General features: G+C 52.6%; 1 protein-coding gene across 4 annotated transcripts; it reads right to left on the reverse strand.

Moving 5' to 3' along the window:
- Window positions 1–3,482: 3,482 nt before the first annotated feature.
- On the reverse strand, window positions 3,483–20,496 carry EXOC7 (exocyst complex component 7). Of its 4 annotated transcripts, XM_084749422.1 has the most exons (20): window positions 20,365–20,496; window positions 20,143–20,208; window positions 18,359–18,543; window positions 18,050–18,155; window positions 14,664–14,886; window positions 13,662–13,829; window positions 11,064–11,156; window positions 8,887–9,032; window positions 8,508–8,660; window positions 8,121–8,219; window positions 7,747–7,809; window positions 7,389–7,455; window positions 6,646–6,684; window positions 5,931–5,996; window positions 5,555–5,675; window positions 5,263–5,358; window positions 4,376–4,439; window positions 4,132–4,173; window positions 3,880–4,013; window positions 3,483–3,660 (listed from the first exon to the last, which is right to left on the reverse strand). In XM_084749422.1, exons 1-20 carry the CDS (start codon window positions 20,422–20,424, stop codon window positions 3,558–3,560), a joined length of 2,094 nt encoding a protein of 697 aa, XP_084605548.1. In that variant the 5' UTR covers window positions 20,425–20,496; the 3' UTR covers window positions 3,483–3,557. The 4 variants fall into 4 exon arrangements, with proteins under 4 accessions (XP_084605548.1, XP_084605550.1, XP_084605549.1 ...); XM_084749424.1 differs by lacking the exon at window positions 11,064–11,156; XM_084749423.1 differs by lacking the exon at window positions 6,646–6,684.
- Window positions 20,497–25,751: the final 5,255 nt, after the last annotated feature.

Below are 25,751 nucleotides of genomic sequence, written 5' to 3' on the forward strand. Positions count from 1 at the left end.
TAAAATCAGAACAGTGTTTAAGGAGTAGCAAGGACAAAGATGTCCCCAGTTCACATCATGGAGTGACCTGACTTTGGCCAAGGGCACCACTAAACCACACAGCCTGCAGCCCTACCCTGATTAGGGCCATGCAGAAGAGACAGAAGTGGGCTGGAGAAATGGCTCAGCAGCTAAGAGGACCCAGTTCAATTCCCAGCAACCACAGGATGGCTCACAACCACCTATAATGGGATCTGATGCCCTTGTCTGGGCATATATGCACCATATATGCACACAGAACACTGAAATAAATAAAATGTAAAGAAAAAGAAAAGAAACAAAGGCTTGCCTCATAGTGCAATGCGTCTCAGGTGCTGAAATGGAGCAGGAAAGGACACATAGGCAGGTGCAGTGGCTGGGGCTAGCCCCTGAGCTTTGTTTTGCGTGTTTGTGGAACTTTCCTGTCCCAGCACATGAAGGACCTGGGCTCTGGCCACGGTGCTTCTCCCTGCAGGCTATGGCTGAGTCACAGGCCTGAGGGACCAGGGTGGCCATATGGAGCTAACCCGGCCCTAACCACAGAGACCAACTGTGACTGAGCCCTGTGATCTCCCAGGGGACCGCAGTGACTGTGGCCTCAGTCTCTACACGTCAGCAGCACTGTGTTCGCAGAGCCTGGGGTGGGAGGCTGGGTGATGTCAGAGAGGAGGCTGGTCTCCAGTCTAGTCTGGCACAGGGCTTCGTGGCCCATTAGGCCAGTGTGGGCCCTCACCCCATCCTAGTCTTAGGACAGCTGAATGGAGCACAGAGCAGCACAGACTCGTCTCCCACCAAATCGATCCATCTCCAGTTTCCCTAGGAGCATCTTCCCAATCCTCCTCCGGTGTCACAGCTGCCCCACAACAGCTGGCTCCTGTCACTTCAGCCTTTTCTCCCCAGAGCAACTGCTCTCCACAGCCAGGGCCGGGCTACAGCGTCTGGGCTAGGGGTGATAGACCCAGAGGCTCATTCTCAAAGGCAGCTGAAGAGGCAGCCACCCAACACGTGCACAAACCCACCAGATGTTGAACTGGCAATGCGCGCCCAGGAAAGCCTGCAGTTGCACCCCACGGGCCCCAATGTTTCTAGTGTGGGACGGTGGGCAGAGATGAATCTGCAGTCACTTCCCTGCCACGAGGTGCTGCCAAATGCACTTATTTCCACAGGGAAAACTCGTCTCTGAATCTACAGCCCTCCTTTAATGGAGGCAGGCCACCTGATGTGCTTCCAAAGGCCAGGAGAGCTGTGGATTAGCCCCCCTCCCACCTGCCCCCAGAGGCCATGAGAACCCTGCAGCTTCTGTGGGCTCTTCTCTCTCCTCCTGGTCCACCCCTTTGCACATCTGCACCCCACCCCTTTCAGTCCCATGTGGTGCACTCTCGAGATTGTGACTTGAAAGCTCAGGTTCCACAGCTACACAGAGAAACCCTGTCTCAAAAAACTGAAGAAAAGAAAAGAAAGCTCAGGTCCCAGGCCAGCATTCCATGCCCTGCTTCCAGGTGACAGAGTCCACCTGGGAAGAGGCTGACAGGGCCTGGTGGAGGGATGGGCGATATTCACCCAAAGGCACTGCAGTCTCGCTGGTGACTGCTCCCTCCACATCCCAGGAGATGCCTTTTTTCTTCCAGCTGAACCTGATGACAGAACTCAAGTCCTTCCTGGTGCTGCTGGTTCCCAGAGAGGCACTGCTGTGAGCCAATGTGTGAGGTCTGTTGGCCCTCAGAACCACTGAGTGCATCACACTCCTCCCCGCGGCCAGCTCTGCTCAGTAAGCCCTGCTCCCTTGCCCCACGTCCCCACCTAGTCACCAAGACTCCATGGGTCGGGCCCGGCCCAACCCCCTTCCAGCAGCAGTTTACTTCTACACGTGCTGCTGCTCTTCCTCAGCACAATGGTTGCTGTGCAGACACAGCCTTGGAAGGAGATGAGAGCCAGCCCCATGCACAGGGGAGACCGGAGCGATCCAGAGGACCCTGGGCCTCACATGGAAGGTAGTGGGGAGCCATGAGGAGTGAGGCCGAGCAGACTGAATGGGTCAGAGTGATAAGCCGCGCATCCACGGCTGGGGCAGTCTTGGGTGGGGGCTTGCTGCAGGCGCTAGGCATTTATACGCTGGCACCTGGCTCTGGGCCTCACTCTGCCCTCCCCAAGTAGAAGCGGCTTTGAAATAGGACAGATCCATCCCCTACAGGAAGGCTAGATGGCCCAAGAGGCACAGTGCCTCCTCCACCAGAGGGAGCTCAGGAGGGGCCAGACCCAAACTTCAATTATCTGAGGACCTAAAGAAGGGAGACTCCGGGCTAAGAACCCTTGGATTGCACCATCTGCTCTGGAAGAAAACTGTGGAGCAGCCAAGAACAGTTCCTTTCCCTGCCAGGAGCTCCTGGAAGAGGAAAGAATTCAAGAAGGGGCTGCGTTACAGCCACGGACCACACCTTCTCCCTCATGCACATGTGGTCAGTGTAATGTGAAATGTGCAGTTAGCTCAGTATGTGGCCAGTGATGTGCTGGCAGCTCGTGTACATGGCCAATCTGGATGTGCAAGTTTGGCCCAGCCCCTGGCAAGGTAGCCTCCTCCTCACTTGGTGGGCAGCCTGGCCTGTAACAGGGTGGGGCCTAGGGATACAGACGTAAGGGTGCAGCAGAGGCCCTGCAGCCAGGTGAGAGATAGGGCAGTGTCGCCAGAGAGAAGGGTCAGCTCTGCTCTGTGGCAGGAGGCCGTGTACCCTGAGCACTCCCCATCACCCAGGTGCACCGGAAAGTCTGCCCGTCGGAACCCTCGTCCACTGTCATCTTGAGTAGAGGGCCCAGCTTTACACTCATGACCTGTTTGTTCCTGAATTGTTCTTCTCCCTCATCCCCTAGTTCCCTGTCCCTCCTGTAACCGCTGCTGCATGGCCCGGGCCGGCGAGCACTGAAGCTGGTGGCCAGCGAATGGGTGCCCGATGGCTGGCTCCAGAGCTGGTTCAGAACTCCTCCAGACGCTTCCTGCAGTGTGCCAGGTCCAAAGGGACCAGAGTCAGCGCACACACACCTCCTGACTCCTGGAGGACTCCCAGGAGTCAGAACATCCCAGAGCCCAGAACTGCGGACAGGGCAGTGCATCCAAGAGGGCAGGTGTGCTGCCTGCTGTTTGGCCTCCTTCCTTGAGCCCATTCATATCTGTGGGCTGAAAGTAGACAGGGTGGGTCCCGCCATCCCATTCTTGGTAGCCACGTGGCAGCTGGGGCACCATCGTCTGTCTTCTTTATCACCTCTTGCCTCAGAAGCCATCTTGTAGCCCTTGTTGGACGCACTTCAGTATGAAACCCAAGAGGCGAAAGGACCCTACACTCTAGGTTAGTGCTGCGTGACAGGAGATCGGGCTGGAGGAAAGACGCAAAGCCCAGGACTAGAATACTCAAGGACAGGGCTCCTGGGTGGGGCACAGGCCTCTGTTCCAAAGAACTTCAGACTCACCCAGCTTGGGTATGTTAACACTGGTTTATCAGTCCAATGACACGTCAGGCTGGTGGAGCTGGACAGAAGCACAGGCGGGCTTAGGCAGAGGTGTCGAAAAGGCGATCGATCATGTCGCCCACCTGCTCCACACGGTATTTGATATACTTCTCCGGGTTCTTGGTGAAGGGCACGCTGCCATACCTGACCAGGCACCGTGGTAAGAGGTCAAGGGGGATGTCGTCTCCACCCTCAACCTAAGGCATCTCTGACAGGATGTTAAGATGACGTGAAGTCTCGAAGCCTAGAGCACCAAAGGTTCTCTCCTACCCCATCACCCCTTTGCTCCTTTCCCTGAGGAAGAGAGCATGTAGGCCACCTGGCAAGTAAGCAACAGAGGGCCCAGGACAGGGACAGGCTCACCTGTGCAGAAAGGACCCATAGGTCTCCTTGACGATGCTTTTCTGAGCCTGTCGAATCGTGTCCCTCTGCTCTGTGTCTGGAATGGCCCAGGCCTTCTGAGTCCTGCACAGCTCTTCAAGGCCATCATTGAACCCCTGACCACCAAACAGGTGGGAAGAAGGGGCCAAAAGACAAAAGCTTTTGCATCTGTCGCCATGGTCACCACCACTGCAGCAGCAGCAGCAGTCTGGGGAGGGGAGGACCTAGACTCACCTTGAACCTTTCCTTAATCATCTGCCGCTCCTTGTCCCGGAGCTGGGGATCCAGAGAGCAGAAGGGGGCAGCAGAGAAAGCTTTGCTCAGAGCAGAACCACCCTGCCCTCTCCTGCCCCAAGCACCGTGGTGTGCTCCACCCTCTCCTGCTCCACACATCTCTGCCCCAGAGAGATGCTTGTCCATCTTTCCTAAGATGCAAGTACCACATCTGCGCAATGCCCCTTCCTGGCACAGGCCTTACCTTGACTCCAGGCTGGAACACCGGTAGATTCTTCTCTGCGATGTAATCAGTCACCTTTAACCAGCTGCCAGGGTGAGAGGACAGAGAGGGACAGCTTCAGACAGCTGCCTCTCCCTAAGGCCAGCCCACTTTGTGTGTCACATCTCTCAGGCTACTGAAGGTGGGGGCAGGAGGAATCATCTGGGTCAGGAGGAAGCGCAGCAACAGAGACGCTCTCCTTGGGAACAGGAGATGGCTAAGCTGCTCGCTTTGACAATTAAGAACAGGAAGCAGAAGGCGCTCAGTCAACTGAACAAATGCTGTCGACTGCAGTTCACATCATATTGTGGCAAATTAAGATGGAGAAACAGATGGGAAGAGAGGGAGTAGGGGACAGAGAAACAGGAAGGAAGTGGGGACACTCAGAAAGGTCGAGGTTGAGGGAACCAGAGGACCAGAGAAGTACCCAGAATCTTTCCAAGCTCAAGGGCTCTCACAGGCCCACATCTCTAGGGCTAAACATTGCTCACATCTTTTGACAGTTCGCTCAACTATTCTTAGCCATGACACTTGGCAGACCACTCTGAAGAGCTTCTGTGGTCCCCACGGAGCAGCTAAGAAGGGGAGGAAGAGGTAGCCTCTCTCTCCACCCCATGACTTAGGGTTAAAAACCAAATGGAGAGGAAAAAGGCTACGAGCTTGGCTCAGGGGCAGACGCCATACTCAGCCTGCACAAGGCCCTGGCTTTGAGCCCTAACACTAAAAACAACCCCCAAGGCAGGAAAACAGATGGTGGATTACCATCTGTAATGTCAGCCAGTGGCTGCTGACCTCACTCTATGAGGCCTGAGAAGGGAGTGCCGGGGCTTAGGGGGGCCCGGCAGGAGTCAGGGCGGCTGCCTGCTGACCTGCGCTGGTAGGTCTGGATCTGCTGCTCAATGTGCTCCCGGTAGGAACGCTCAGCAGTCTTCTGGGTCACGGCCACTAGCTGGATCAGCTCAGACCTGGGGGAAGGTGGAAGAAAAAGAGAAAGAGGAAAGTAACCCCTGGGACCCAGAAGTCATCCGTTGGAAGCGACACTGGAAAGAGGCCGCCTATCCTGAGTCTTCCTGAGCAAGGAAGAGGGTGTATCCCTTGGGTGCTGACCAAGGCGAGTGCAGATGGCGCCTCCAGCCCTGGAGGGCAGGGCTGGCCACTTACTTCTCCAAGGACTTGAGGATGTAGTTGTAGTTGTTGTGTAGGAAGATGGCGCTCAGTGCTGGATCCTCATACACCTTGGACTTGCTTAGCAAGTTCAGCTGCAGGTTGCCCAAGACTTTGCCTACACAGGAAGATGGGGTCATTTCCACCAAAGGTGTCCGATCTAAATGACCCGACCTCTCGGGCCTGCTAACCAACTCCTGACAATTGTTCCTTGTTCTTCTGCCTCTCTGGCCTCTGAAGCTCTTTTCAACCCCCTTGGGTCCTGAACCGGAACTAAGTTACTATTCCAAGGGCAGGAAAGGGACCAGGGACAGACGGACAGCACCGAGGCGAGGGAGGGGAAGGCAGAGCGGGCTCTCCCAGTGAGACTCACAGATATAGGTGCTCAGCAGGCGCTTGCTGAACTCGGAGCTGTAGCTGGTGGCCGAAGAGCTGGTTTCTGAGAGGAAACGTGCTGTTACTGTGGTGGCAATGGCAAGACCCTTGATGGCCCTTCCCACACCCCAGGGGCAGAGGAGGAAATGTTGGGACAGGCCCTAGGCCTTATGAGGCAAGCAGGATTGAAGGAAGAGGTGCCTGCTGAGCCACAGGATGCACTGCTCTTAGCCGCGTTCTGGGTCCCAGCACTGCCCTCTAGAGTAATGGGCTAAGAGCCGCCCATGAGAGCAGGTAAGCAGGTAGGAGAGGTGTGGGTTAGCAATGCCTTTCCAGCCTTCCCAGCTTGGTCTCAGGCACATGAGGGGTGGTATTCATTTGCCAACAGCAAGGTTTCTGGCTAGGGTTGCCCTGTCTTTGCCCCTGCTACCCACCACCCCTGCACAAGGACCTGCTGATACAGAACAGAAGGCCGAGGGGAGGAGCTAGGCTAACCAGAGGGTGTTCCTAGGGTGCTGGCCCCATCAGGGTGCTACCTGGATAGACTTAGAGACAAAAGTGGCTATGGAGGGAGCAGGGAGAGAGGAGGGCACCCTTAAAGGAATCCATGCCCCTTTGCCCTGCCCCCAGTGGGTCCTGAGAGGTGGTCCCCTGGGAACCTCACCCACCGGGCTCTGGAGGGGAGGACAGGGCTGGAGAGCCGCACTGCTTACCTCGGGGGTCTAAAGGAATATTGTATGTGTCCCCAAGAACTACGAAGTGACAGGCAGTGCACACAGAGGGGAGGAGGGAAACAAGAGAAGGGAGAAAGATGCAAAGTGCAAAAAACAGGTTAGAAATGGCTGTGTCACCCCAAGCCAAGCAGACCTCTCCCCCAGACAGCAAGACACAGACAGCAGTACACACCAAGCTGAATTAACTCAAGACCAGAAAACACACTGGAAAGTGCAGCCTAAGAGAACTGGCAGCTCCTTGGCCTCTTGTCCCCAAAATGAAAGCAGATGGGAGGGCCTGGGGACCTCGGTGCTTGGAGTGACTCAGAGAGTGCTCTTCCTTATATGCCAGCCTTATAAGCTCCAGTCCCACCGAGGGGCACTGAGGAGATGGAGGAACAGCACAGGCAGATGGCACAGGAGTGAGTAAAGAGCTGTAGAAGTGGGGCAGGGCAGGAAGAGCCCCTGAGACCTGCAGCGCCTGCCCCAGAGTACTGACAGCCAAAGGAGCAAGCGCAGATCAGGCTTCTAAGAGGCTAACAACCCGGCTTCCTTACGTTCAAGTCCGTGGTGCTGAGGCTCTCCCACAGGCCAGTCTGAATGCCACTCCATGGGCTGGAGGAGACGCCTCACCACACCCTACCCTCACCCAGAGCAAGTCAGCGCCTCCTAGGGCCCTAACTCCATGTCCCCAGGCCAGAGAGGACAGCAGGCACAAGCCAGCCCAGCTCGGTGGTGAGTACCTTGGGAGGCCAGCATAGCACCCGCTGTCTCCTGGAAATCCAAGAGCTGCTGTAGGAAAAGGATAGCCTGGCGGAGAAGACACACACAAGAGGGTCAGCGTAGGCAATGGCTTCCCACACGTACCCTTCCCAACCAACAGGGAAGTCTTGTGTCAGGAGTCTGCATAGTGACAAGAGCAACCGGGAATCTCAGGCGTCATCTCTGGGCTCTGGCTGCCTGAGACGCTAGCTCTTCACCCCCTGGGCCTGCTCATGAAGGAGCTCTGGGCAGGCTGGGTTCCCACTGGGCTCTACCCCACCAGAGCCTGAGCTGAAACGCTTCCTCCCACCTCACCAGCAGTGTTTCCGTGGCACCTACGTTGCTCGTGAGCTCATGAACGGTGCCGTCCTTAGGCATGTTGTATTCTTTGTCTGGGTCGTTCTGTGGGGGAGAAAAACACCAAAACCACAACTAGTCCCTGGTTCCCTGAAGGGGCTCCCACCAGTATCTTCTGGTTCACCCTGAGCCTTAGTCGGCCTGCTTATGGCGCCACCTCCTGGCACAGGGGTGTTAGGACACCCCTCAGGTTCAGAGGCTGGCAAGACAAGGATGTAGGCCTCAGAGGTCTTCAGTGACTGGGAAGAGTGCAGGGGAAAGGGAGCGAGAGCCAGGCATGGTGAGGGGAAAGGGAGCAAGCTGGGCCTGGTGAGGGGAAGGGGAGCAAGCTGAGCCTGGTGAGGGGTTGCAGGCACCTTGATGTTGTCAGCAAAGTCTTCTAGAGCTTTGGCTCCAATGGTCTCCATGGAGGTGATGAGGCTAGGCAGCTTGTTCTTGGTACTGGCCGCTGTGCCCTGAGGAGGGACATGGCAGATGCACTCTGAATCTGAGTCCGGCTCACTGCCTGTCCAGCAAGCCCTGAGTGTAACTCCTAGCTCCTTCCCAACCCTCACCACGGAGACTGCATCCTCCAGGTCAAGACTAACAACAGCTTTTCTTCCATTACCTTGTGAGCACCCTGCCCTGTCCACAGCCCCTTGGGAGCCACTGAGAAGAGAGGCAGGAGAGCACGGCATGTTTCCCAGAATGGAGCAGAGAGAGGCTGAGGGAGAAAGGCCCTCAGGGCCTCCCAGCGCACACACCTGGAGCACCTGGTCAAACTCAGGCTTGGTCTGCTTGAGGTGCCGCAGGATGGGGAAGACTGTGAGCACTGTGGAGAAGTCATGGCGGATGATGGCTTTCCTAGCAGCGGACACGATGTTCTCCCCCTCAAGCATCAGCCCATCCAGCGCATCCTGGAAGACGGACAGGGGCCCTGTCAGGCAGGGGCAGAGCAGAGCTGGTTCCTAGGGACAGTGAGAGCACCTTGTGGAGCACAATGGAAGCCAGCATGCTGTGGAGGAGGGGGGAGGGGACTACACCAAGTAGAGCTGAGGGCAACAGGCCTGGCCCAGCATCTAGGTTCTGCAGTGAGTTACACGGGTCAGTGCTCAGAGCTGCAGGCTTGGGGGGTTATGAGACCTGTATCAAGGAGTCAAAGGTTTTCTTCTGATGGTGCTCGGGGATGATGTCCACCAGCAGCTGGTACTCGCTCTGGGCCAGCTTGACAAAGGCACTGACACAGTGAATGTAGGCATCGGTCTCCACGTCCAGCATGTCATCTCGCCCTAGGGGACAGCAGTGCCCCTGAGTGGCTGGTCTGGGAGAAACCACTCACTCTGCTGGGGGTACAAGTCTCCCCAGCTCCTGGGCTGACCCAGGCCAGCAGCAAACGGGAGGAGGGGAGCTGTACTGACGCATGAGAACTGTCCTGGCAGACCTAGGGGATCAGGTGCCATCCCCGAACAGTGTCCTAGCATCACTTTCAGCTCAGCACAGGCAGTATTTACGTCCTCAGATCAAACACTAGAGGTGATGGGAGAAAGCTAGAAGCAAGGAAAATTCCTACACCAACGTCTCTGAGCCCAGGTCTTAGGATTCTGAACGTCTTGGAAGATGACAATGTCCTTTTTTTCTTTTTGGTTTTTTGAGACAGGGTTTCTCTGTGTAGCCTTGGCTGTCCTGGACTCACTTTGTAGACCAGGCTGGCCTCGAACTCACAGCGATCCGCCTGCCTCTGCCTCCTGAGTGCTGGGATTAAAGGTGTGCACCACCACGGCCGGCTCGACAATGTCCTCTTTAAGGACGGAGTCACTGTGGTCCTCAGTCCGGGAGATGTGGTTCCCATGATAGGTCATTACCAGCATCGTCAGGCCCTAAGAGTGTAAAGGAGTGGTGGGCTACGGCCTGTGAGGCTAGCCGGTGTGTGTGTGCAGAGGTAACTCTAGGAAGAGGCCAAGTGTGATGAACACCTATGACCCCAGCACTGAGAGGCTGCGGTGGGAACACTGAGTTCAAGGCCAGCTTGGGTACATAGTGAGACTCTAGCTCCACAAAACAAAACAATGTGAGAAGAGATGAGTGAGGCTCAGAAAGGGAGGCTCCTTGTCGAGCTCTCCCAGGAGCAGACACCATCCCGCTATTGGAAGGTGGGCAGGCGTGCCAGCACAGTACAATCTGGTTTTCTATGACATTGTGGATAGGCTCCTTGACCTCAGAGGAGCCACCTGCCCCCCTGCCTGCCTTCCAAGCTCAAGCTGCAGCTGCTCCTCTGGCCAGGCCACAAGAGCCAAGCATGCACTCCCATCTCACAAGAGGCAAGGAGACCGAGGGCCTAAAGGAGACTGCAGTGGGAGCCTGGCCACAGGCCAGGCCCGTCCTTAGAGCAGAGCAGGCCGTGGGGCTCTGCTTGGAAGGCAGTGTCAGCGGCTGCTGTGAGGCTGGGCTACAGTACTCACCGGCCAGTGGCCTGTGCTGGTCGGTCAGGGCCTGGGACAGGTGCTTAACTCGGAAATCATGCTCGTGACCTAGCAAGACGTTGGCCGCACAAACACAAGCAGCGTTTACCCAGGGGCCAGGCAGCTGCCCCTTGCGGTATGGGAACGAAGCCCTTGATCTCCAGGAGTGGAGCGTGAAATGGGGCATAGGGAGAGGGCACTGAGGAGGGCTCTGAGATCCTCCGCTGCCTCAAAGCCCACTGGGGACAGCCATTTCAAGCCTGACTCTCAGGGAGTGCTCAGGACCATCCCTGGCTGTTTGCTTTCTGACCCTGGGAGGCCAAGAGAAGGTGCATGGCCCAGGGAGACTCGGTGAGAAACAGCCCTGCTGAGTGAGTAAGGGCAGCTTCCTATATGTCCCTTTTTCAGAGGGTTGGGTCCACCAGGACAGCTGATCTGGCTGTCCCTCTCCTGAAAGCAGAGGAGGGACATGTCCTCCAGGCATCCTGTCCCCTTAGCTTTGTGGAGCCTCCTTTCTACACAGACAAGTAGCCAGGAGGTCCTGGCCAATTTGGTCCTGCCCTGCTGATCTGGGCGTGAAAGGGCTGCCCCAAGACAGTTTTCTCTTAGTTTACACAGGACACAGGACAGAGACAGGGAGGAGGAGCCTTAGGAAGGGCAGAGCCAGGCAGGACCAGGCTAGGGCCACAAAACTTGTCCTTGGGCCCTCTGAGGCCTGAGGAGCATCAGGGGTTTGCCCCTCCCACCCAGCCCCTTCAGGATTTGTCCCATGGCCCTCCTGGGGGAGGCTCTGCCCTCCCAGATGAGTGAGTGGACACACAGCGGAAGAGGGGTGACGCAAGAGGAGCACAGGGTGATTACCTTCCAGAGGAATGAGGTTAGAGCCCCCCTTTTTCCCATCTAGACCATGCTGGGAATACTGTTTCAGAAGGTTCTGAGCCTTACGGATCGTCCCTGCCACCAGAGCCACACAGAGAGGAGAGAGGAGGACCTAGGAAATGAGTGAGAGAAAACAGCAGCGGCCTCCCCCTGCCCGCCCCCCCGCCCCGCAGCAAGCACCTCTGCAGCGGGCCTGGCCAGGGTCACCAGAGAGACAAAAGGGCGTCCAAACATCCCTGGGCTCTACACTGTCCCTCAGTTCTAGATCTGAGTTCACTTTAAGAGGGACACAAGGTGACAAAATAAGATGCACAAAGAGCCACCAGGAAAAGTAAAATGTTCCACTGTGAAGCACTTTAACAAAAGGGGTGCAGGAGCTAGTGGCAAAGCTCTGACACATAAGGGCAGGATAGGGCAACCTGAGGGTTCCTGGAAACCAGCCTAAATTGAAGGCTGAGTTCCCTGCGCATGCTCAGTGTTAGCACATAAGCCAAAGAGCAGTTCAGAGCAAGCAGCCCCTCAGAGTTGGGGAAAAAAGGTCCAAGCTTCCTGAGGAGCTGTAATCAAGATGGAGGTTCTGACACCCAGAGGCAGAGGCCCCCACACTCTGGCAGTCACTCAGCCAACACAGCACTGGTAAGAAACTGTAAAGCTAGGGAGGGGGCGACAGGAGCCATCACCTGCTCTTGCTATGGGGATAAAAGAACAGTTAGTAAGTATCACAAGGGAGAACAAGTGAAATGGGGCAGCCAGAGCGTCCTGCTCCTGGGATACACTTTGGAGCCCACACTGTGGGGACAAAAGCAGCATGTCAGCCAGCAGGCACTACTCCTAGTTAGCATAATGTGCCGGGGAGGTGAGTCATCCAAGAGCTTAACCGTACCACCTCCCCTGAGACTCCCTCTTCCACACCTGCACCCAGCAAGACTCCTGTCCTCATAGCACCCACCAGGCTAGAAGCAGCGGGGCTTGGTTCGGCTGGCTCATCTCTCTTTGTAGCATGCTGAAATTAGCTCCTGGTAATTCTTTGGGGCAGGCCAGCTCACATCTGCTTCCCTCTGTGAGCACCCTAGTAATGAGTCAGTCAGACTCCTGCCCCACAGCCTCTACAGAAGCAGATGGGCTGTGGGCTCAACAGGGACCTAGTCAGCAGCACACTGGCTGCAAGAAAGTGGGGATGCTGACCTGGCAGCAACCAAGTCCATCAGGTACCCAGTGATAAGGGCAGATGCTGAGGTCGCTGTCTCGTCACCAGTGAGGCCAGCAGCTCTTCTCTCCTCAGCGTGGGAACAGATGTCCCAAGAGCCTGGCCATCACCCTCACCTCAGCCTTGAACCCACTCCCTCCTGCCAACTCCTAAAGCCCTACAAAGCTACAGGGGCCTCACAGGCAGTAGGCTTTGCATCTCCATGACAGGGACAGATTAAGTTCATGGCAAGTCCTGAGGTCAGCTCCCTCCCCCTGAAAGGCTAGGACCTGCATGGCCAGTGGACATGGAGCCTCCAGTAGACTTGCCAAAGAACCAGGAAGAAGAGAAAGCGAGCACAGGGCACCTGAGGCCCTGGCAGCCTCGCGGACTCAGTTCCTCCCCACACCAGGAGGGCACAGAGATGGACTGGGCAGCCATGCTGGCAGCTGTGGCCCAGTAGGGTAGATTAGTCACTGGGGTAAATTCTCTAGTGGAGCAGCCAGGACACTCACTGAAGCGTTAAAAGACAACGCAGCACCTGCTAAGGCCACCAAGCCCTGAGGGCAGCCTCCTTTGGCCGTGTCTCCAAACCCTAAGCAAAGGCCCAAGGAGCAGCAGGTTGCTCTCCCATGGGCTTGGGTGGCTGGGTCTGGAGCTCTGGACAGCATGGCCCCCAGCCAGGCCTGAGCAGCAGCTGGAAGCCCCACTGGCTTTCCCTCCTGGTGCTACTGCAGCAGCCCTCATCCTAGAACATCCTGTCCCTCCCGGAGCCAAGCTCAGACTCTCCTAGGCAGGGGACTGCCGGGCTGACAGACAGTGGATGTGAGCTCAGGAGTAAAGGTAGGCTGCTTCTAGGACAGGGGAGTCTCCCGGCCTACCCCTGCCCCTATGCCACGCCCACTGTCTCCCGGCCCACCCCTGCCCCTGTGCCACGCCCACTGTCTCCCGGCCCACCCTTACCCCTGTGCCACGCCCACTGTCTCCCGGCCCACCCCGACCCCTGTGCCACGCCCACTCTGCAGCTATTGCGTGGCTTATGCTGCTCTGGCCTTCTGGAAGGCTGCAGTGCCTGCTTCTTCTCACTAACAGGGCCACACAGCAAGGGGAAGGAGACCTAGCAAGTCACTCTGACCTAAGAGACAGTTGAGCACAATAGTGGCTTGGCCCCGCCCATCCCCACAACCTTATTTATGGGAATCACCCAGCTGCTGGGTATAACCTCTCTGTGGGGCCTTGGGGATATTTGCTCTCTATCCTGTGTCCCTGTGAGTGGGGCTGCCATAGACTTGAGCTCCAGAAGGCTGACACTGCTCACCCCAGAGAGGACCAAGGTGATCCAGGCTCCAGGGATCCTTCTGGCAGCTACTGAGAGGGTCAGGGTGGCCGCTCACCTGGCCGCTTGATAGGCTTCTTGGTCGGCGTGTCTTTCCTCTTGCTGGGGATGGCGGGGGAGTAGGGAACTCCAGAGGAAGAACTGCTTTTGCGAAAATGCTCCTTCAGGCCCTTGATGGAGCGGTCCAGCTGACTGGAGCGAATCTGGTAGTAGACATTCATGAAATCTGGAGAGACACAGCAGTGAAGGTGTGCAGGGGCCGCTACACCCCTTCACTTCTGCACAGGGAGGCAGCAGAGCCCAAGGTGCCGCAGGTTAATTGCTCCCTGGCACCTGCCCTGGATGCCAGCCGCTCATATGGCCTCCTCTCAAGTCAGGCAAAGCCTCAGAGGGCAGACCTATCTGCAACAGAGTGATTACTATTTTTGTTGCGCTGTCAGGCTGGGGTTCAAAGCCAGGGCCTCCTGTACACCAGGCAAGCACCCTTCCACAGAGCTACACCACCCGCCCTACCAACTTACATAGGTTTTGTTTTGTTTTGTTTTGTTCTGCTTTGTTGTTGTTGTTGTCTGAGATTTGTTGCTATTCTGTGTGTGTGTTGGGGGTGTGAGGTATAAGTATGTGCTGCTTTCAGAGGACCTGAGTTCAGTTCCAGTACCCATGGCAGGTGGCTCACAGTCACCTGTAACTCCAGGTCCAGGGATATGACTCCCTTATCTGGCTTCTATAAACAAACGCATGCATGTGACATGTACTTACACAGACATACAACATACATGTAAACAAACAAATCTAAAAAACTCCAAAACAGAAACAAAGGCAACTTTGTAGATTTAACTGTCAAAAGATGTTAACAATGGCTGGGTGTAGCAGTGAACACCATTATCCCAGCACTCTGGAGGCAGAGGCAGGTGGATCTCTTGAGTCTAAGGCTAGCCTGGTCTACATATCAAGTTCCAGGATAGCCAGGGCTTTATAGTGAGATCCTGTCTCAAAGAAAAGAGAAAATGTGTGTGTGGGAGGGATGCTGCCGTTCTTCTGGCAGAGGGAGCCCTCTCACCTTGGTTCCGGCCATACTCCACCAGCCAACGGGAGATGCGGACCACGTCATGCAGCACGCTTTCAGGCAGGTGCTCCAGGACCATGTCTTCCTGGACCTCTAGTTCCTCATCGCCACTGATGAGATCCAGGATGAGCACAGGGGAGACGACCTTGCTGTGCCGGGTCATCAGACTGCGGAACTCAGACTCCAGGGAGTCCTTCCCCCGCTCAAACAGCAGCTTCTGCGAGGACAAGGGAGGAAGCAGGCTGCTGCCGCTGAGGCCGTTCTGCAGCCTGGCCCACTGCAGAGCCTGCCCTCTCTGCAGCGACCACCTACCGCTCCCCCCCACCCCCCCCTCATCCTCTCCGCAGTCCCTGTCCTCGGTAACCTGCTGCTCCTCCTTTAACCTACTGGAAAGCCTGACTTAGTAATTTCTTTCCCTTCTGTTTCTCAAAATTGATGGTCACTCCAGGTATGGTAGCACTCAAAGAGGCAGGCGGATCTCTGTGAGTCTGAGGTCTGCCAGGATAACACAGTGAGGCCCTGTCTAAAAGCAAACTAAAAGTATTTGATGTTCAAGCTGGAGAGATGGCTCAGAGGTTAAGAGCACTGGCAGTTCTTCCAGAGGTCCTGAGTTCAATTCCCAGCAACTACATGGTGGCTCACAACCATCTACAATGAGATCTGGTGCCCTCTTCTGGCCTGAAGAAGTAAATGCAGGCAGAACACTGTATACATCATCATCATCATAACGATAATGATAATGATAATAAAAAACCAAAAAGCCAGGCATGGTGGTGCACGCCTTTAATCCCAGCACTTGGGAGGCAGACGCAGGTGGATCACTGTGAGTTCGAGGCCAGCCTGGTCTACAAAGCAAGTCCAGGATAGTCAAGGCTACACAGAGAAAACCCTGTCTTGAAAAACCAATAAATAAATAATAAATTCTGATGTTCACAGACCAAACTCTGCTTAACAAGCATTAGTTTGTTATTTTCTTATTTTTATTGTTAATGTGTCTTCTTTTTTTGTTTTTCAAGACAGGGTTTCTCTGTGTAGCTTTAGCTGTCCTGGACTCACTTTGTAGAGCAGGCTGGTCTTGAACTCCCAGTGAGGCCTGCCTCTGCCTCCCAAATGCTGGAATTAAAGGCATGCGCCACCACCGCCCGGCTTAAATAATTTCTTAATGTGGCATGTCTATATTATTTGGCAATAAAAAGGCATGTAGGAATAAAAAGTACAAAAGGAAGTATTGTACTTATATAGTACGCTGTGAACTGATGAACCTTAAAAACACCATGCTAAACCGGGCAAAGTGGCACACACCTTTTGGTGGTGGTGATGTTTTTCAAGACAGGGTTTCTCTGTGTAGCCTTGGCTGTCCTGGACTCACTTTGTAGACCAGGCTGGCCTCGAACTCACAGCCATCCGCCTGCCTCTGCCTCCCGAGTGCTGGGATTAAAGGCGTGTGCCACCACGCCCGGCATGGGACACACCTCAACAGCAGGGTGAAGGTGCAGGTTACCCCTCCACTCCCCGAGTGCCCCCTACTCCTTCAGATATGGCCTCTCCCTCCATCTTTGCCTTGCGTACAACCTCTTCTTCCCTCGCTCCCAGCCGTCCCCATCTTTCCACAGTGATCTAATGACTTCAAATTTTAAACATACAGATATGATGCGATAACAGCACATAGATTCAGGGTTCCAGAACTGTTAAATCCCTAGAACGGAAGTGCAGACGCTGGGGGAAGGCAGAACAGGCACTTGGTGTTACACAGGAAGATGAACAGGGTCTGGAGGTGGACTGGGGGGTAACCATGGCAACCAATGGGGTGTGCCTGTGTCACCAGACCATGACTTATAAAGGGGCACAATGTTTTGTTTCTGTTTTCAAGCCCTTGCTGGCCTGAAATATGATATGTGGCCCAGGCTGACCTCACATTTACAGCCATCCTGGCTCTGCCCCTCAAGTGCCGAGAGTACAGGTACTCACCATCATGCCTGGATGAAATGGTCAATTTTGTGTGATTTGTTTGTTTGTTTTTGCTTTACAGCTTTGAGACAGGGTTTTTCTTTCTTTTTTTTCTTTTCTTTCTTTTTTTTTTTTTTCCCGTTTTTGAGACAGGGTTCCTCTGTGTAGCCTTGGCTGTCCTGGACTCTTTGTAGACCAGGCTGGCCTCGAACTCACATCGATCTGCCTGCCTCTGCCTCCCGAGTGCTGGGATTATAGGCGTGCGCCACCACGCCCGGCTTGAGACAGGGTTTTTTAATGTATCTCTGGCCAACCTGGAACTCACTACATAGACCAATCTGGACTTGCAGCAATCCTCCTGCCTCAACCTTCCGTCTGCTAGAACTACAGGTGCCTAGATATAGGATGCATTTCTTTTACCACAGTGAAAAAAACCACCAATGCATATAAAAAACAGTGTTAAACTTATATACGAAATATAATTTAACAACTATAAAAGTATGATAAAAGTTATGTCTATAATGCATGAAGCATAGAACCTAACACCTATATTTTAATGCTATGTATCTTATTCTTTTTTTTTTTTTTTAAGATTTATTTATTATCTATACAGTATTCTGCCCGCATGTGGTTGTGAGCCACCTCAGGACCTCTGGAAGAGCAGACGGTACTCTTAACCTCTGAGCCATCTCTCCAGCCCCTTCTCTTTTATTTTTTACTTTTTCAAGACAGGGTTTCTCTGTTGTAGCCTTAGCTGTCCTGGACTTGCTTTGTAGACCAGGCTGGCCTCAAACTCACAGAGATTCGCCTGCCTCTGCCTCCCTGAGTGCTAGGGTTATAGACATGTGCCACCATGCCCGGTGTATCTTTGTTTGTTTGTTTTGTTTTCCGAGACAGGGTTTCTCTGTGTAGCCTTGGCTGTCCTGGACTCGCTTTGTAGACCAGGCTGGCCTCGAACTCACAGCGATCCGCCTGCCTCTGCCTCCCAAATGTTGGGATTAAAGGCGTGCGCCACCACTGACTTTCACGCCCAGTGTATCTTATTTTTTATAGACTTTTTCTTTTTTCAAGACAGGGTGTCTCTGTGTAACCTTGGCTGTCCTGGACTTGCTTTGTAGACCAGGCTAGCCTGGAAATCACAGAGATCCACCTGCCTCTGCTTCCCGTGTGCTGGGATTAAAGGTGTGCGCCACCATGCCTGGCTCTTGACTTTATTTTTTATATATATATAACATTTTGAGATATGGTTTCAGTACACAATGCAGACTAGTCTGGAACACTACATGTCCCAGGCTGGGCTCAGACTCACAAGTTCTGGTCGTGAGCACTATTCCTGCCTTCTAAACACTTCTTCACACTGGGCACGTGTCCCTCCTGGGGTCGGGACAGGGCGTGGCACCCATCCTTCTCACGTTGGTTCACTGACGCCTTACCACTTTGTTGAGCTCTGGGCTGTCTGGGCTATTGTCCTGAAAATACTCCACAGCCTTCTGGATTTTGGCCATGCTTCCCAGGTACTCTTCCAGCCTACCAGTGGGGCTGGGAAGTAAGAAAAAAAGCTGGATCAGCCTTGGAGGATAGGGATGAAATAGACAGATTGAGGTGTGCAGGGGAGGAAGAGAATTCAAAGGAGGGGCTCTAGGCTCAAGCATGTTTATTCCCCTTGCAAGGCCCAGGGCCACCACAGGAGGCAGCAGTTACGTGGCCCTCTGCAGTTACGTGGCCCTCTGCACGTAACTCACCCTTCTCTTATGATCTTCTCAGTGTCACTGGCTACATGGTAATAGCTGATGACGTGGTCCAGACAGGATAGCGTCTTTTCAACATTCTCCTGCAGCCTCTGCAGATTCTCAGTCTGCTTGTGCACAGGGATGATGGAGTTTTCCAGCTTCATGAGACGGCTCTCAAAGGATGACAGGATAGACACCTGTAGGAGCAAAGCCCCTCTCATGGGCCTCAGGCTGTCCTGGAAGCAGCCACGGGCATTCCCTGTCTTTCCTTGGTTTTCTAGATAATAAGTTTCATATAATAAGGAACATAGTTGGCTTGTTTGCCACTACTGTGTCCCTGGTCTGATACATGGTAAGTAATTGAAGATAAAATGGTTGAATTTTCTGGCGCTCTCCTTTAATCCCAGAACTTGGGAGGCAAAGGCAGGTAGATCACTGTGAGTTCGAGGCCAGCCTGGTCTACAAAGCTAGTCCAGGACAGCCAAGGCTACACAGAGAAACCCTGTCTTGAAAACAAAAACAAAAACAAAACAAAAACCAAAAAACAAACAAACAAAAAAAGGTTGAAATTTTATCTTTAAGGCAAGAAAAACATCAAACGAATTCTTCCTAAGATAATCACCTCCTTACACAGAGAAACCACCCCTGCTCTTGCAGAGAACCAGGATTCAGTTCCCAGGACCCACATCAGCCAGCTTACAACTAACTGCCCATAACTCCAGTTCCAATTATCTTGTGCCCTCTTCTGGCCTCTGCAGGAACTGCACACTCATAGTGTACATACACACATGCAAGCATCCATACACATAAAATCAAAATAAACTTAAAAAAAAAAAAAAGATAGCGGGGCCATGGTGGAGCATGCCATTAATCCTGGTACTTGGGAGGCAGAGGCAGGTGAATCTCTGTGAGTTCAAGGCCAGCCTGGTCTACAGGGCAAGTTTTAGGACAGCCAAGGCTACATAGACAAACCCTGTATAGAAAATCTGCCAGGTGTTGGTACACACCTGTAATCCCACCACTTGGGAGGCAGAGGCAGCTGTCTCTAAATTCAAGACCAGCGTGTGTGTGTGTGTGGTGTGTGTGTATGTTGGGGGTGAGGGGCGGAATCTCCTCAGGATAGCTTCCTTTCTATCCTTTAAAGCCAAATCTCCATTTTTGTTCTCTCTGAAGTTTTCCTAGACTGAACAGGAAGTAGCTTTACACAGAGTAGTTGCAAACACATCGATGTTACCTAATTAACAAATAGATCAAAACAAAAACAAAACCCTCTTTTCCTAAGGGTGAATCTCACTAAATAAGTGTTAAATTTTTACTATTGTGTGACTAACTGAATTTGCGGTCCAGTTTCCTCTAAGAACAAAGAAGCGCCTGGAAAGCACCTGTCATATACGAAGCAGACAGTGTGCGACACGCGTTGGCTCATACGCCCCTTCACAGGCACACTGGCTCTGTCTCTGAATCCCTCTGGGACTTCGCTGCCTCGGCAATCTCGCTGGACCATCTTTCCAGGCGAGCATCCATCACTTGAACTAGACAATGACACGGGGCCAGTACCAGACCCCCAACGGGGTATCTGGTCTGCAGGACAGTGCAGGTCAGCAGTGTCCTCAGTGACGGAGCAGAGACAAGGGAACAGAGATGTCCACCGCCGCAAGACAAGCCCACACATTACCACCGTAGCTACCCACGCTGGAGCCCCTGAACTCAGGCGTGGAGCCCAGGGTCCATCACACCACTCTGTTCTGGGCCTGGGGGCCTGTGTACAGCCTCTCAGCTGAGGGGCTACTACTCACCATGTTCTTAGTGAGCTGGTCGCTCTTCTCCAGGCTGTCTCGGATGAAGGACAGCGTCTCCTCCTCCTGCGAGGAGTGAAGAGGAGGAGGACATTACCCCAAATTGGTGGTGAAAGGAGACTACCGCCGCCCAGCCCACGGCCTACCCCCGACCGCATCTCCCGTTCCATTCCTGGAGTCGATGCCCCGGCACCCTTCCTTCACTTTCTCCCCCAGCTTCACCTGCTTCAGCTTGTCCTCGATCTCCCGCCGCCGGGCGGAAGCCTCCTGCGGGGGGATCATCGCAGCGGACAGCGCAGTTCCCACTCCCAGCTGTCTTCGGAGACCTGCTCGGCTTCCGTCCCTGTCACACCCACTTCCGCCTCAGGCCCCGCCTACGGACGCTCTGGTGGCGCCATATTGGGGGTGGCATACGGAAGCGTGTGCCTGGAGCAGCTCGCCATCTTGAGTGTGGCTAGAAGTGCGGCTCACCAGAGCATAAAGCTTTGCCATCTTCTTGCTGGGAGTTCTGGCCCACACCCTCACACTCCCAACACTGGGAGACTGAGGCACGAGGCCATTCACGAATTCGAAGTAAATTCCAGGCTAGCCTAGGCTAGCCCCCAAACCAAAAAACAAGCAAACAAAATATACACACTGTATATATATATGTGTGTGTGTGTATATATATATATATATAAAAGACTGTTTCTCTATGTAGTTCCGACTGTCCTGGAATTGGCTATGTAGACCAGGCTGACCTTTGCCTACTGAGTGCTGGATTAAAGGTGTGTGCCACAAAACCCAGCTCACCTGATTCAAAAAAATAAAATAAAATAAAGCAGGGCCATAGTAGTGCACACCCTTAATCCTAGTATTCTGAAGGCAGACACAGGAGGCAAAAGCAGGTACCTCATCTGGGAGTACCAGGGCAGCCAGGGGTAGAAGGGTGGAAAACGGAGGGAGGGAGGCTTTAAATACATTTGTGTGGTGTGTGAGAGTGTGTGTGATAAATTTAGGAGCAGAGAAACAGAATGAGAGGGCTGGTGGGTCACTGGAGGGCCTGGTCTAGCATTTGCCTATGAATCCTTGAACAGAAACTATGCAAAAGTACTGGTAACATTGCCCTATGGGTCTTAGAAAGGAATCTTTTATATTTGTCAACCAATAAATGTTTCAAACTTTATACAATATCATTGGTTTTCTTTTTTGTTTTGTTTTTGTTGTTGTTGTTGTTGTTGTTGTTTTTTGAGACAGGGTTTTTCTGTGTAGCCTTGGCTATTCTAGACTCACTTTGTAGACCAGGCTGGCCGCAAACTCACAACGATCCACCTGCCTCTGCCCCCCAAGTGCTGAGATTAAAGCCGTGCGACACTGCCACCCGGCTATCATTGGTTTTCCTTCATGTGTGAAAAGAGACTGAGGGAACGGCTCAGCTGTAGCATTTTTGGAGTATGCACAAAGCCCAGGGTTTGAGCCCCATCACGGCCTATAATCCTAGTGTTGGGAACAAACAAAGGAGACTTATTCTGAGTACTACCATTTCATTTTCAGACTCCATTTAATTTCATAGGGAGAAACTAAGTTCATGTCCCCAGGCCCAGGGACCTACTCTTATCCTAACTAACGGAAACTCCCTTGCTCAACCCCTTATGCCAGAATATGACTGGACAAAGCTCAGCCCACCCCTCCCCCTCGCTGTGTGGTTTCATTCTTTAAATAAGCTGTACAACATCTCTTCAGGGTCACAGTTCAGCTCCCGAGCCTGTTCTGCCACCCTGATCGATCAGTATTAGGATTGGCTTGATTATAATATTTTTTTTTTGTCATCTGCATCGACCTAGTTAGTGTTTGAGCTATGTTGGATTTAAATGGACCCCATAACATTGGTCCTTGAGAGGAGGAGGCAAGAGACTCAGAAGTGCAAGGTGAGGGACTGGGGAACTCAGTTCAGCTGGTAAAATGCTCACCACTCAAAGTGTGACAACCTGAGTTGTATCCCCAGAACCCAAATAAAAAGCTGGGCATCGTGGCACAAGGGCTCAAAACCCCATGCTGGGGACAAGGAGACAGGTGGATCCCTGGGGTCCCTGGGTGGCCCCCTGTGAGCCTGGGATACCAGTAAGAAAGTAGCATAAACACACACACACACACACACACACACACACACACACACGAGTTCAAGGTCATCCCTGTCAACACAGCCTGGGATATAAGAGACCCTACCTCAAATAAATAAATATTCACTTTGGACCTAACTTATTTGGCATGTTTTTCAAATGCATTCAATGTCAAAGTGTAATGTGGCAGCTAACATCGGGCACTGAGTCTGTTTGCACATCCGTGTTACAAACAACATCCCTGCATTATCTCTTGTAATCCTCACGGTAAACTAGGAGTCAGGCCCAGATGTTGTCTCGCTTCTGAAGTAGAGGAAGCCCTGGTTCCTTTGGTTGCGCTAAGTCAACACAGCTGGCTCGGGGGTGGGGCGTCAGCTGAGGCTCACCCTCTGCCTCGCCAGCTAGACAGCTCCGGACCTTGATTGCTGGCATGCAGGGCTGCCATCCTGACTTTCGAGAAAATGCTTTGTGAAAAGCAGGTTACGTTGATGACAGCTGTAACTCTACTGAAAAGTGGACGGAATGGGGACAAGAAACTGCTCTCCCTCCAAAGCCTGGCATGTGTTGGCAAACGTTAATTCAGTAAAACATGCAAGTCTCTAATTATATCTGACCGAAGCAAGCTATGCAAAGATGCCAATCACAGACCAGCGCCCTCCTGGCCACTCACAGAGAGGCTCTTTCAGGGGAAAGGATGGGCCGAGGAGAGAACAAAGGGCTGGCTGGGGAGGTTTCTCCCTCAAAGGCAAGTTCCTTGGTTCAACTTCCTAATTCTAGGCTTTGTGACTCTCCTGGGGCTGAGTTGTGCAATTTCTCCAAATTAATGTTTCCTTGCTCTGTAGTAAAAGTGAAATCACCTCTACATTTAAATAACAAGTCACAAGAGTCTCACTTTGAGTGTGGTAGCACACATCTTTAATCCCAGCACGTGGGAGGCAGACGCAGGAGAATCTTTATGAGTTGCAGACCAGCCTGGTCTACATGGTAGAGTCTAGGACAACCAAGGCTACATAAAGAAACCCTGTCTCAAAAAAACCAAAAAACCAAACCAAACCAAACAACAACAACAAAAAAGAGTCTTACTTTGTAGCTCTGGGTGTCCTGGGACTAACTATGTAGACCAGGCTGGCCTAAAAAAAAACTTTTTTTGTTGTGTTTTTTGTTTGTTTGTTTTTCTTTTTTTTTAAGATTTATTTATTTGTTATGTATACAATGCACATCAGATCACATTATAGATGGTTGTGAGCCACCATGTGGTTGCTGGGAATTGAACTCATGACCTCTGAAAGAACAGTCAGTGCTCTTAACTGCTGAGCCATCTCTCCAGCCCTGTTTGTTTGTTTTTCGAGACAGAGTTTCTCTGTGTAGCCTTGGCTGTCCTGGACTCACTTTGTAGACCAGGCTGACCTCAAACTCATAGAGATCCACCTGTCTCTGCCTCCCAAGTGCTGAGATTAAAGGCATATGCCACCACACCTTGCTCGAGATTTAATTTTTTAAAAATAATTTATTGGGCTGGAGAGATGGCTCAGGAGTTAAGAGCACCACCTGCTCTTCCAAAGATCCTGAGTTCAATTCCCAGCAACCACATGATGGCTCACAACAGTCTATAATGTGATCTGATGTCCTCTTCTGGCCTGCAGGTGTACATGCAGGCAGAACACCATATACATAATAATAAATAAATACACCTTTTAAAAAATAACTTATTTACTTTCTTTTTTATTTGATTGCATTAGTATGAATGTTTCAGATCCTTTGAGACTGGAGTTATAGACGGGTGTGAACTGAACCTGGGCCCTTTGGAAGAGCAGACAGTGCTCTTAACCACTGACCCACGTCTCCAGCCTCTAGTGACTTAATTTTTTAGATTTACTTACTTGTGTATTTATTCGTGTGAGTTAATTGTGTGTATGGATGAACTACAGCAGCAGAGTCCAGAGAGGGAGTCCAGGGTAGTGTCCTACCCACCACTGTCTGCCTGTCCCTTTGATGTTTGTTTATTTGTTCGAGACAGGCCTTCTGTGTGTAGTCATGGTTGGCCTAAAACTCACTGTGTAGACCAGGTTGGTTTCAAACTCCCAGAGACCCACCTCAGACCCTGGGTGCTGGGACTAGAGGCGTGCACACCACCTCCAGCTTTGCCCATCTCTTTGAGGTAGAGTCTTATCCCAAAGCTAGTGCTTACATTTTTTTTTTTTTTTTGACTAGGCTGGAAGCCAGCAGGCCCCAGTCATTTGTCTCTGATCCTCCTTGGAGCTAGGGTTATGGGTGAATACAGTGATACTCAGCTTGTTATGTGGGTGCTGGGATCTGAACTCTGGTCCTTCTGCTTGCATAGGAAGTACTCTTAGACACTGAGCCACCTCTGCTTGCACGTGTGCCTGCAGGCCAGAAGAGGGCACCAGATCTCATTATAGATGGTTGTGAGCCACCATACGGTTGCTGGGAATTGAACTCAGGACCTTTGGCCTGGAGCTCACAGAGATCCGCCTGCCGCTGCCTCCCAAGTGCTGGGATTAAAGGCGAGCACCGCCACGCTCACTGCCCTTAACTTTACCCGTATTTGTGAGACTCTCGTGTAGCCCAGGTGGAAACTCCTACTCCATAGCTGAGGACAGTCCTGAGCTCCTTATCCTCCTGCCTCACCTCCCACATGCTGGGATTACAGGGGAGCCACCGTTCTCAGCTTCTAGTACTTTCTTCTTAAATGCTTACGTCATTGAACCTGAATTTTCCCCTTGGTGGAGAGCCGGTTGCTCCATGCCATTTCCTCACTAATTCATGACCACCTGTGATTCAAAATGCTACCTACAGCGTGCATTAAGTCCCCAGAGATATTTGGACCTTTTTCTGGGGTTTGCTTTTACGCTCAGGACAGTGCCAGCAGGAAACCCCTTAGACTAACGCAGTTTGAGAACCGAGTTATACACCTGGCATTGGCAGGGAGACACTTCCTTGTTTCCCCAAACACCATTTCCTGGATTTTATTCTTTCCTTTTTCTTTCTTTCTTTCTCTTTTTCTTTTAAGGTGCATTTTCTTTGTTTTGTGTTTTCTTCTCGAAAGAAAAAGATACGTTGCCCAGGCTGACCTCAAACCAGAGACTCTCCTGCCTCAGATTTGAAACTTCTGGGATTATAGGTATGCACTGGCTTGTCAGGTGCACTTTAAACTTGTATTTTGACCGGGCAGTGGTGGCACATGCCTTTAATCCCAGCACTCGGGAGGCAGAGGCAGGCGGATCACTGTGAGTTCAAGGCCAGCCTGGTCTACAAAATGAGTGCAGGACAGCCAAGGCTACACAGAGAAACTCTGTCTCAAAAAACCAAAAAAATAAAAAATAAAAATAAACTTGTACTTTGGCCAGCAAGATGGCTTGGTGGGTAATGGTGTCTGCCATCAAGCCAGAGGAACTGAGTTTTGTCCCCAGGACCCACAGAATTGGTGGAAGGAGAGAACCAGCTCCTGTAAATTGTCCTCTGACTGCCACACACATGGTGGCATGTGCA

Source organism: Acomys minous, assembly GCF_964271855.1.
Source record: "Acomys minous genome assembly, chromosome: 12".
Lineage (NCBI taxonomy): Eukaryota > Metazoa > Chordata > Mammalia > Rodentia > Muridae > Acomys > Acomys minous.

Bases quoted from the DNA above. Each gene is read 5' to 3' on its own strand.
- EXOC7 (XM_084749422.1), bottom strand. From the start codon at position 20,424: ATGATCCCCCCGCAGGAGGCTTCCGCCCGGCGGCGGGAGATCGAGGAC. The intron at 18,156-18,358 runs GTGAGTTACGTG...CTTACTTCCCAG, and splicing joins GAGAAGATCATAAGAGAAGG to CCCCACTGGTAGGCTGGAAG. The intron at 4,440-5,262 runs GTCAGCAGGCAG...TCACCCTGGCAG, and splicing joins ATCCAGACCTACCAGCGCAG to CTGGTTAAAGGTGACTGATT.